The sequence below is a fragment of the Vulpes lagopus genome, chromosome 2 (assembly GCF_018345385.1).
Source record: "Vulpes lagopus strain Blue_001 chromosome 2, ASM1834538v1, whole genome shotgun sequence".
Lineage (NCBI taxonomy): Eukaryota > Metazoa > Chordata > Mammalia > Carnivora > Canidae > Vulpes > Vulpes lagopus.
In genome coordinates, this window is record NC_054825.1 from 85,940,275 (window position 1) to 85,953,257 (window position 12,983).

The following is a 12,983-nucleotide window of genomic DNA, read 5'->3' on the forward strand; positions in this document are numbered from 1 at the left end:
ATAAACAACTTAGAATTATAAAGTCTTGAGTAACAGCTAATACACATCATAGTGCAATGTTAAGTCTTAAAAATCGAAAGAGAATTCAAAATTAAGAGTATTAGTATTATTATCTAAATATTTTAGTGCTTACCTTTTTAAGAATTTTCCTGTCTTTGCAGATTCCTGATCTCCACCATCAGGATAAAATGAAGAACGTCCCCTAGCGTCATCTCTTGGAGCATTCTGTGGTGTGATTGTCTTTGCAGGGCTTCTTCGTGAAGGGATATGATGAATTGGACTATTCTGAGAAGGACTGTACCGACTAGATCCATTTCCAACAGAACCAGACCCAGACCTTTCAGGACTATGCTGAATGGAATGTGAATGCTGAGAGGGGGTGTTTTTTGCAGAGTGGACTGTACTGAGCATGGGGGCATCAGAGCAAGATGAACTCTGACTAGGTGGTGTAGCAATCGGTGAAGGACTATGAGGTGATCTGGGACTATTATCATAAGCTGAAAGGCCAGGCCAAATATCACCAGATGTGGCTGATGATTTGTTAAACTCATCAATAGATTCAGACGGGTCATGTTCAAATGTATCTTTCGGCTCCTCCTGTGATTTACTTTTCAAAGGACTCTCTTCTTGGGGCTCCCCTTCAGCTTTTTTGGTTTGTTTTTCCTGAGACCCTCGTCTTTTAGAGACAGGAGATTTGCTATATGGGGATGAAGAACGAGAAGAGGATGATCTTGGAGACCTAGAAGATCTATATGACCGGCGAGATCTGCTTCGGGATCTTTGAGAAGAAACGGATCTTCTTTTTGGACTCCTGGAACGTGAACGACCTCGTCTAGGACTCCTAGAGTGTCTTCTATTCCAGACAGGTCTATAACCACCTCGATGATATCTACCTCCTCCTCCTTGATAATACCCTCTGCCCCTTCCTCTGTACCCATAAGGTCGTCTCATTCCTCTATTATTTCTGTAATCTCGGCGATAATCTCTAGAATAAATACGATCTCTACTACGAGATCTTGAATATGTCCTGGAACGAGACCTAGAACTAAAAATGAAATAAATATCAATACAAGAAAAATAAACTATTCCATTCTATCCTCCTAAATACTCCTGGTTGAATTTAACAGGTCAACAGTCAAAATCAAAAGTGTACATTTGAAAAACAAAACCTCTCATTTATATAAAAGTAAAGTTTACTGTTTTAAAAGTCTCACTTCTGAGATAAATATTGAGAGAATAAAGTAAAGGCCTTAGGAACAAAGGCATAGAAAACGGGAAAATATCCAACAGGACATACTAACAAATTAATAAAGTTATAAAGGCACTTAAAGTAGCAGAGTAAAAGAATATTTAACGGCATAGAAGAATATTCATTAATGAAATACTACTGGCTAAAAGCATACATACTGAGACATCAGAAACAATGAGAAACTGAAATAATATGCAAAGATAGTTTACAGTCATATTATTCTCACTATCCAAGTTATCTCAACATAAATTCAAAGAAATTCACTATACAAAAGCACAGTATGGTAAGAATCTGAGATCTGAAGTCACATTAACTGAACTCAAACTTAAGCTCTGACATTTACTAACTTGCAACTTGAACAATTCTCAATTTCCCCAACTCTAAAATGAAGGCAAGAATATATCCACTTCACAAGGCTGACAAAATATACTGAGTTTAGGATTGTAGCTAAATATAGTAAGCACTCTATAATCAATCATTAGCTGATTAAAAGCACAGTAATTCACCTGTATCTCTTCTTCCTAGAATGCGATCTTGATCTTGATCGAGAACTAGACTGTGATCTAGACTTTGATCTTGAAGAATGTGATCTAGAATTGGAGCGACCCATTTCTTTCTCCTAGTTAATGAGAGCAAAAGTAAAAAATTACAATTCAATGAAAGACGTTTCACATCCGTATATATATGTTGTAAAACTACATTTTACGAGACTTAAGTTTCTTTTTTTTTTTAATTTTAATTTTTTTTTTTTTTAAATTTATGATAGTCACACAGAGAGAGAGAGAGGCAGAGACACAGGCAGAGGGAGAAGCAGGCTCTATGCACCGGGAGCCTGACGTGGGATTCGATCCCGGGTCTCCAGGATCGTGCCCTGGGCCAAAGGCAGGCACCAAACCACTGCGCCACCCAGGGATCCCCAAGACTTAAGTTTCTTAAAGGATATTACTTATCACCATTTTCAAATGAACACTAAGACAATTATCCCTAACTATTTATCTTCACCTGCATGACAGGTACTGTATATTGCAGATAGAAGATTTCTACAGACTATACTATCTATGTACCTCAATTCAAAAAGGCAGCAGCTGCAGAAGCCAGAAAGAGCAATCTAAGACTACAGTAGTATGTTAGATGTTATTCCATGCCCAATATAAATGCCTACCTCTCCTGTAAAAAAGATAAAAAAAAAAAAAAAAAAATAGCAGAGCAATAATATCAGATAAGGAACCTGAAACAAAGAAAATACAAGTGGCATAATACTAAAAATAATAATAGTAAACCTAGCAGACTATCATCCTAAATGTTTATGGCCTTAAAATGGGGCTAAATTAACCACTCCACGTATACAACACTGCATGATCACACACACAAAAAAATGAACGTATGTTTAAAAAAAAAAAAAGGCCTTATGTGAACAATGCTAGTTCATCCTGTAGCTTTTGGGTAAGTAGAAGTAAAAGGATAAAAAACAAACAAGAAAGATTACTGCAAGAAAGATACTGGAAGTACAAGAAAAAAAAAGTTGGGTGCCAATATTCAAACTTTTCTCAACACTACTTAATATCTAGAGCAATAATTAAACCTCACTGGGTACAAAAATCATTAACAGGACTAAATAATTTAGAAAACCTATATGCGCCTCCCTACGTTTATTTCTGCTGTAACTATTTCCAAATTTCCACTAACTTATTACCAAAATAAGCTACTTCCATAAAAATGGGCTTAATGAACTTCTAATATCCTGTTAACTGCCACAGAAACAATTTCTCCTACAACCAAATATTTTTGAAAGCTTTTATTTTTACCTACCTAAGCACTGCTCCATATTATGAAAATAGTACTTAAAAGTACTACAATTGAGCTCAATTACAGAAGCAACACAATGTCCATACATATTTCATCAAAACCATAAATGACAAATTTAAGGTTTCACATTTCAAAATAAAACTACCCTCATAAAGACAAACATCAGCTCTGTCTTCTCGTAAATAATATATAAAGACAGTATCTTCCTGAGAGTTGTAGTGAAGACTAAACGAGTTGATACATGTAATACAATCAACTTTAATTACCTTAATAGCGATTTAAGGGTGTTAAAAAAGCTAAGTTACAGAATTCCTCTTATATGCATAAAGAGAGAGAAGTTATTGTCCTGCATCTAAGTTGATGTGTTTATAAAAGTGGAAGGAGACACAAAACAGAGAAGCAGGAGAGAAAAGAATCTTTTTCCTAAAACTTCTAAATCTAGCTTATTTAATATAAACCACCAAAATGCAAAAAAAATAATAATAAAAATTTGTTAAAAAGCTTCAAACTTACAACTTTCAATCACTCAAATTCATGAATTAAGTAGTCACATTTTCTCAAATAAACCAAAACTGAAAAGTAGAAAAATGAATGCTATTTACCTTGGGTTTTATGCAGGAATAAGCAGTCAAGTGAAGTCTTTGAGATACTGTAAAATTCTTCCTGGAGAAAATGTTCTGAGAACTTAAACTCAATTCAAATTCCTAGCAAAGATAAAAAAATACACATATATGAGTTTGATTTATGGTAAATATCCACTGTTCACAATAATGAATTATAGTTAGCACTGAAGTAAACTCTTAATAAAGGTACTAATGATTTCAGGGAAAGGGAACCTGTTTTAGGAAATAAAACTTTTAACCATAAAAGCTTAAGAAATTTTTTTTGCTTTTATCAGAATGTAGAAGTGCACCATGAAGCTGACAGCATTTTATTTTTTTTCTTTTCTTTTTTTTTAATATTTTTTTAAATTTTTATTTATTTATGATAGTCACAGAGAGATAGAGAGAGGCAGAGACACAGGCAGAGGGAGAAGCAGGCTCCATGCACCGGGAGCCCGACGTGGGATTCGATCCCGGGTCTCCAGGATCGCGCCCTGGGCCAAAGGCAGGCACCAAACCGCTGCGCCACCCAGGGATCCCAGCATTTTATTTTTTAATTTAAATACTTGAATTCTCATTTTAGCAATTTGGACTTTAGAAAACAACTTATGCTGCTACCCTATCAGAAAATTTTCAAGTGGCTAATATAATGCCAAATACGGTATTCTTGGAATATCAAAACATGTCATCTACTAGTAATTATTCATAATGCTACAATTATACCTTAGCTAAAGTATGAATTTATCTTTAAGGCTTTGCTACTTATCTTATTCTTTATTCTCTCTTGGCCACTTCCTTTGTACAGTTCAGTTTCATCTGAAACTGGTCTTTAGGATTCTTATTAAGAGCTATCACAGTGAGCTCTGTGCCTAAAATCATTTTGATACATGTAGACATTCCAACAAAAGCCTATAAATCAAAATACCTAATGAAAACCAACAGTCTTCCTAATTTACTATTACAATGCAAATAAATTTAAATTTTGCACAAAATTTATCAATAAAGGTTATTAGCCTCAAAGTAACAATCAGTGATTACCAATTACATGCAAAGAACAGTCAAAAAACACTAGGAGAGCAGAAACTAAATAGAAGATTAAAACATGCCTAACAGCAGAAACTAAATAGAAGATTAAAACATGCCTAACAAGGAATTCACAGACCACTTTAAATGAAAAAAATACGTATAAATATGAAAATCTGTGGATCTTACCAAAGATCCAATAAAAAAAATGCAACAAAATTGGAAATACAAAAGAAACGTTAAGATTAAACTGGTGAATCAAGAACATTGTTCCCCTATATACCAATGGCCCTACAGTTGAGGAGATAAAAAGATTTGAAGTTCAAATTAGGAAGAATAAGAACTAATACTTAGGGGAAACATACTAAAATAAAAAATAAAAACAAAAGACAAAAAAAATTAAATAAATAAATAAATAAATAAATAAAAAACAAAAGACCATAGATATAGAAACAAAAGGATTTCTAAAGTGTATGCATGTTTAGTTTTAAAAATATCAAATCCCCCCAAGGAGGCAGAGAGAAACTAATCATCTAAACTGATGCTTGTTATGAAACTTTATTCTGGACCTAGAAGTCCAATACTATACTGATTCACTCCTGGAAGTGATACAAGGCTCATTTTAACTAATACTTCCCCTCTAAACAATTCGAGAAGGCTAATTTTAATTTCTACATATCTGAAGGAAAACCAACTGCCAAATCCCTCTTTATGCCAGATCATGACTTTTGAAATTCCGAGAAAATATACACTAGAAATAACAAAGGCAGGAGGGGCTGTAGGCTGTTATACTAGTAGATAAGCATTCTTGTTCCAACCTATAAATATATTCAAGTATCCATAAAAGAACTCCAAGATATGTGAAGTATGATGCATATTTAATGCAAAATATAAACATTTAGTAACAATATTTAAGAGTACAAAAACCATAATCAGTTCAGCTAACATTTTTTTAAATTAAAGTCTATGTACAAAGCACTATGCTAGGTTTTACAGGAAATGGGAGTATGGAAGAAGTGCCTGTTCTCCAAAAACCAACTAAAGAGGAACAGAAATCAACAATTCATCGCAAAAAAACATCTGAATACCAACCACGTGCTAAATAAAATCATCTAATTCTCATAAACTACACGTTAACTCGTCTCTCAAATGACAAGAATTCGAAGTTTTCAGAATTCATCTTAATTTACAAGGTGCCTATTACATGCTAGGCATTATTATTGTAGCACTGGAAATACTGTACTTCAAGTGAGACATTAAATTTCCTACTCTCTCGGAGCTTATGTTAAAGGGAGGAAAATTTAAAAAAAAAAAACCTACTAGCTGATGTATTAAGAAGTGGAGAGGACCACAAAGGTGGGTTATTGGGCCCTCTTTAAGAACATTAAAGCTAGGGATCCCTGGGTGGCGCAGCGGTTTGGCGCCTGCCTTTGGCCCAGGGCGCGATCCTGGAGACCCGGGATCGAATCCCACATCGGGCTCCCGGTGCATGGAGCCTGCTTCTCCCTCTGCCTGTGTCTCTGCCTCTCTCTCTCTCTCTCTCTCTCTCTCTGTATGACTATCATAAATAAATAAAAATTAAAAAAAAAAAAAAAGTTTAACAACATCTCATCCTCCTATCTATTAGGGGCTCATTGATATGGTCCTTCCAACAACAGTTAAAATGTCTACTTCAATTTATCTGCTTTCTTTAAAAAAAAAAAAAAAAAAAAAAAAGAACATTAAAGCTAAAGACAAGGAACACTGCAAAGTTACACAGAAACAAGAGCATTCTAGGCAGAAGACACAAACTTGGTAAATTCAGGACAGAAAGACCACTAAGATAATTAACACACTCTGATCATGGGGAAGGTATGAGATAAGGTGGAAGAGGTAGGAAAAGACCAGATCAAACTGCATCTAGAAAGCAGGCCAGATTGGATTTTATTCTAACTGCAATGGGAAGGCTCTGCAATTAGGAAAAGTCACACCATCAGATTTACATTTAAAATGGCTACTGTGAACAGCATGAGCAATACAGAGAGAACAAGGAGACTAATTAGAAGGTGAAATTCAATATAATGGTTACTTGGAAAAGGTGGTGGCAATAAAGTTGGGAAAAAAAGGCAAAGTCAGAATCTGGGTTTGGAATAGTTGTCAACAGTACTTGCTCATAGGTTGGTGTGGAGCAGAGAGAATGACGGGAAAAATTCAACGTGCTCCTTAATTCTCAGTTTTGAGCTTAAACACCTATGGTGATGTGCAAGTTTAGGAGGGTAAACAAGATTTCTTTGCCTTTCTAGGTTGCCCATGGTCATAGAGTATAATCGGTTAATCCAGAATTTGACCCAGATCTCCTGATTCCAACTCTTGCACTCTCTCCAATATCCTGACAGGTGCTTGATGTGGCCATAACCTATATATAGAATTCAAAATGCCAAATCAATCTTCCCTTTATTACAACTAAGATCACTTACTAACAGACTGTAAAAAAAGAGAGGGAATAAATTGCCTTATGTATTTTTATACAACTGATTCATCAACCAGTGAGGAATATAAGAGAATAAATCAGGCTTTTATAAATAAAGTTCTTAAATACCTTAACAAAGTCTATCTTTTATGAAATAATACATTATGATCAACTAGAACACAAGTGATGAAAAAAGAGCAGACAATTGAGTTCAACAAAATACTCAAGCTGAAACCCCCCTGAAAGGGGTCCTTTAGATTACTCTATCAAGCTACTTGAGTTAAGTTTTCATTTTAGTAAATTCAGGAGTTTGGCTTCCAAATTTCTGTAAACAAAGTATTGCTATTCATATCTTTAATCCTAAAACTATTATTATTACAATAAACTAGGTTCAGGACGAGACGGTTAAGCATCTGCCTGCCTTCAGCTCAGAGCTGACCCCAAGTCCGGGGATTAAGTCTCACATCCAGCTCCCTGCGAGGAGCCTGCTTCTCCCTCTGTCTCTCTCGTGAATAAATAAAATCTTGAAAATCCTAACTTGACATTAACTAGATGCTCAATACTAGAAAAGTTACCTTAATCTCTTTCAGCTTCAATTTCCACAGGTATAAAAGGTATAAAATAAGGCTAACAATAATGGTACTCACTCACAAGTTTAAGGTTTCATAAACTAATGAATGTAAACAGTGTAACATTTGACACACAGAATACACTCAAACATCAGCTATCAGGGGAGGCCTGGGTGGCTCAGAGGTTGAGCTTGAGCATCTGCCTTCCGCAGGGTGATTCTGGAGTCATCCGGCTACCTGCATGGAGCCTGCTTCTCTCTCTGCCTGTATCTCTGCCTTTCTCTGTGTGTGTCTCTCATAAATAAATGGAATCTTCAAAAAAAAAAAAAAAATCAGCTATCATTATTGGTAACCGGTTTATAATGGTTTCTCCTGAAGGTTATCTACTGATTTTGCTTCAAATAGTTCTTTTAAAGAATACTCTTAATATTTTTTGATATAACATTAATCAGCATTATAAATGCATAATAAAATGGCTGGAATTTTGCTTTAATATCCTCTCAAAAAAGTACATAAATAATAATAAAATTGGTAAATGCTAACAATTACTAAACCTAGGTGAGAGGAGTATGGGAGTTTACTATTTTCTCTACTTTTGTGCTTGAAAATTTCCATAATTAGAAGTTTGTGAAAAAAGATACATTTAGTCACAAGTTTTTCTTTGTCCAACTTGTCATCTTGCTTTAAAAAAAAAAAAAAAAACAGCAAATACTGGACCAAGTTTGAAAACTCCACAACATATTACACAAATATAGGCTAGAATTATTACTACCTTAATGTCTGTAATTTTTTTTTCAGTCCTGGAAACAAAACATTAAGCTTAAGATTCTGAGATAACACTAATGATCAACTGTCTAAGAAGCTGGATGTGAAAATGGAACAAATTCATAACCTAAAAGTCGAACCTATCTTTTATACTTGCTACCCAAAGATCTATTGGGCTTCTTGAGTCCCTTTATCCACTTCTTTGTTGATTAATAAATCACTATAAATTACACAGGATAATTCAGCTAGTGTTCAACTAAGGATTTTGAATGTAGTTTCTGGAAACTCACAATCCAAAGCTCTATGTATAACTTGAAAAGACTTTTACCTATTTCTACCAGTTTTCTCATCACACAGTTAAATCTAATACAGCTAGCTGAATTCAATTAATTCAACCAGACTTGAGCCTATCAAATAGTTTTTAGAGATCTGTCTCCGAGTCCTAAAATACTATTGTTCTTACAAGAATCAGCTCTAGCTAAAAAAAATCTCCTATGCTATCATTTTAATTCTGAAAGGGGATTCCAATGTTTATCACCATGTTACAGTGAAAACATGGTATCCATAAAACAAGATGACTATAAGCCATCAGTACATAAACTTTGGGTTTTTCACCGTGAGTTATTTTAGATACATAATCCTTCTCATAAAATTACTTCTTTTGAATTGGCTAGAATCACATAAAACATAAAAATGGAAATAAAGTTGTAGCGGTTTTACGTTGATTTCTTTTGTCTAAACAGTAGCCCAACTATTCCAACTAGAGGGTCCAACCGGAATGAGAATTTACACGATTAAGGAATTTTGATCTTTAATACCCAAGAAAAATTAAAAGGCGCTGCTGCAAAAAGATGTGTCTATCTAAAGTAATCTCTTTACATCAGTTTTAGTCAAATCTGCCTTCAACTTTAGTCATAATTTTTTTCAATCTAAAACGTTAAAAAAAAAATTGACGTAGAAAATTTTGCCAACTAATATCGGCAATATTAGTTGCCAATACTGCTACTTGATTGTAATAAGGTGAATCTTAAACGTGAAGAAGGCCAAGTTATGGACTTAAAACGAGGGCAAAATCCCTAACTTCAACTCCCCACTACCCATTACCCCAGCTGACTACCCATCATGGTTGCAGTATTTCTGACTCGTTATAAAGACCTGCATCACATGGCGAAAGGTGACGGTGTCGCTCGTACTACTGGAGAACCGCCTTTAGGGTCCGCGGTCCTGGCCCGGGGGGTGGGGAGAAAGGGCCACTCTTCCATCCACCAGCTGAGGCCTGCTCCCCACGCTGGGAAATGGTAACTAGGCACCAACTCTTGAAGGGTCAAGAGTGCGCACGTTCGCTTCAAAAGAGAGTGGGCTGCCGGGGGATCCGGCATTAACCACCTCGGAGAAAACTGTCCCGCGACAACGAGGGCCGGGGGCGGACACCGGTGTCAGAGACGAGAGACCGCAAAACATGTTGCTAAGACAGAAACAAAAAAAAGCGAGGCGTAAAAAAACGGGTAGAGTGAAGGCGGGGAAAAAGGAGTTTAAAGACGACGCGAAAATGGGTCAACCTACCCAGCGCACTTTGCTGCAGGTCACAGTTGTTTTACCAAAGCCCCAAAACCTGGAAGAAAGGTGGCGCTACCAGCCAATGAGAAGCGAACACAAGCAGCACCTCCAGCGGTCTCAGGAGCCGTAGGCGGAGAAAAGGGGGAAGCGCGCGTGCGCCGGGAGATTTCAGCCGGGCGCGCGCAAGGGTCCGGGCCGAGGAAATGGGGGAAGGGTGGAAGAGGGAGATATGCGCACGCGCACGGGAAGGCCGCGCGGTCTCTGGGTTTAGAGCCAGGTTCGTAACCGCGCGCGCGCGCATCTTTCTCACTACTCACACCACCCCCCACCTTTTCGACCAGTAAAGCCTCGAAAACCTGAGGGGATCTGATGGAGAAACGCATAAATAACGGCGAAGCGTCTCGTCGGTCCTCCTGTAGCCGCCAACGCCTCACTCCCCACAAAAGATTCAAAAATATTCACTCGTCGTCGGCATTTACTGCGCTTTGAGTGATTTGAATGAAGCACGGGGCCTACCTGAAACGCGGAAAGCACGGTTCCCGGGACTTATCTCCGTTGTAACTACACAGCGGCCATTTCCCGACTCAAGAACGGGAGGAAAACCATAGAGCTATCTTCGACGCGCTAGCTCGTCTCCGTCACTTCCGATTTGGGGCGTGGCTGCCAGTGCCGCTAAATATCTGGGCTAGCCCCGCCCACCCTTCCGCTCTGAACCGGCTCCCTAGCTATTAAGATGTTTGCCTGAGGCTTTCTGGGAAGTCGCGTGGCTGGTCTCGCGCGAGGACCTGGCGGCTCCGCCCTCCGGCCTTGAGCTGCCGCCTCACCCCGGGTGACGGTAGGCAGTGGGCGGGGTGTTTTGTTAGGCGGTGAGGTCTTGCTGGCCACATGGTGGAATTTGCGGGAGTCTTGACTCTCTTTGAGGGTGTGCTTTGGACCTCTCTGTCGATCCCACTTTTTGCTTGTTTGGTCTGTTCTTTCTGTGGCGCTGCCTCAGACCGGAACAAAAACCCAGTCTCACGCGGAGGAAAAAGACGGGGAGGCTAGCGGGCTGTGTGTGAACGCACACCGAGTCCCCGGTGGCCAGTGAGCGCCGAGTTTCTTCTCAGACGTCTTAACTGCAAGTGTCGCTTTCGCTTTGCTATGAAATGTGCCGAACGCACTTCTGTGGTAGAAAAATGGCCATGAGCTAAGTCCCTTTCCAGAGTGGCGTCAGACCAACTCCGCTACCCCTAACGGAGCTTGCGCCGCCGCGTTCCTCGGCTCGGGCTGTCTGACTGTCCGGCTTTGCGTCAGAGGGTGGTGCCGCTTTCATCGCCGCGCTGCTAGAGAGCATCGCCACTTAGGCGCCTCGGAGCGTTGGCACCGGCGTAAAAATAATGCAGAATACGAAGCACAATGATCGTTTGTGCCGGCCGAGAAACAGCCCAGTATAGCTTGGTCCGCCAGAAATGTAAGTCAGATTATAAATAGGCGAACCGCGTTTGATTTGGACAATTTCAAATAAGAGCCGTACTGCATTCTCTATTAATACTTATCTGGGCTGCACTTTCTTCCTAAGGGCCTAAAACCCTTATTACTTTGATGTTTGGGGACATAAACTACCTTAAAGGCTCTCAAAGTTGTAATTAGCAACCAGTCTTGTGTCCGTTAAAAGCCAGTGTTGGGCCCCAGTTGTGAATGTAACGTTGGGCTCAGGGCATTCTCTCCTCACAGTATGATTTACCAGCTCAACTAGGAAAAGATACCTCATTTGCATGGGATAAAATCTCAGTTTTCTCTCACTGTGCAGCCTGCCCCTCACCCCACCACCACTACCACCACCATCTGAATATGGAAGTAGTAATCTTTGGTCTATGTGGTACACTGGTAAGTCCCAAGCATTCAGTAAGTGCTCAGTAAGTATTTGTTGAATGGATGAGCTATATATTAAAAGAAAAAAACCCTAACCATTGATAGCTCAGTACAGCACGACTGCTCTGCATGTATGGGGAGTAGAAAGTTGTTTAAAGGTTTTAATCATACGTATGACATCGATTTGAAAAAGATTTTTAAGTTGCTGTGTGAGAAATAGTTGACATTGGGCAGCGAGATCAGTTAGGATGTTCTTTTAATAGTTTAAGTGATGTAATGATGATTGTGGTGAGAAAAAGAATTGTAAATATATTTTAGAAATGAGATTGATAGGTCTTCCTGAGGGATGTTAAGAGTTTAGAGAAGGAGGAAATAGTGTTGCTGCCTAGGTTATGGCTTTGATTAACTGGGTGGATTTTGGCATGTTTTAATAATTGGGAAGATGGAAGAGAATGATAGGAAAGGGAAGAATGAATAGGTTGGGAAATAGAAAGGAAATCAGGGATTCCATTTTTTTAAGAGTTATTTATTTAGAGAGAGACCATGCACAGGAGCAAGGTGAGGGGCAGAGGGAGAAGGAAAGGGAGAGAATCTCAAGCAGACACCTTGTAGAGCCAGAAGCAGGGCTTGATCTCTTGACCCTGAGGTAACGATGTAAGCCAAACCAAGAAGCCAGATGCTTAACTGACTGAGCCACCCAGGCACCCCATTTTCAATATGTTAGGTATGAGATGTGTGTGAAACATGAAAGTAAAGAGGCAAGGTATGGAGTTAAGCATGTGGGTTTGCAATTCAAAGGAATGTTCTAGCTTGGAGATGAAATATAAAATGATACTTAAAATCACAGGATAAAAGATGTAGAGAGATAAGAGATGTCCTGGGACTGAACCCTAAAGAATCCCAACATGAGAAATTTGTTAAAAGAGGAGGAGGAGAAAAAACAACTAGTGATGGGATACCTGGGTAGCAGTCAGTTGAGCAATAGACTCTTGGTTTCAGCTTAGGTCGTGATCTCAGGGTCATGGAACCAGGCTCTATGCTAAACTTAGGGTTTTCTCTGCCTCTCCCACTCATCTCTCTCTGTCTAAAATAAATCTTTTAAAAAGGAAAAA

The 12,983-nt window shown here is 38.5% G+C and overlaps 1 protein-coding gene across 3 annotated transcripts in view; it reads right to left on the reverse strand.

Annotated features, from left to right (window-relative positions):
- The window catches only part of BCLAF1 (BCL2 associated transcription factor 1), a 29,763-nt gene extending 19,082 nt beyond the window's left edge, over positions 1 to 10,681 (reverse strand). Inside the window, exons 1-4 of one of the 3 annotated variants that reach the window (XR_005985977.1) lie at positions 10,537 to 10,681; positions 3,658 to 3,759; positions 1,756 to 1,868; positions 134 to 1,045 (exon numbers count right to left, since the gene is read on the reverse strand). Coding sequence is in view for 2 of the 3 variants with exons in the window: in XM_041743298.1 (XP_041599232.1) it covers positions 134 to 1,045; positions 1,756 to 1,859 (1,016 nt within the window). In the remaining variant the exon portion in view is untranslated. The remainder of the gene's footprint in view (positions 1 to 133; positions 1,046 to 1,755; positions 1,869 to 3,657; positions 3,760 to 10,536) is intronic. The other 2 variants (XM_041743298.1, XM_041743297.1) reach the window with 2 other exon arrangements.
- Between the last annotated feature and the right edge of the window lie 2,302 nt (positions 10,682 to 12,983).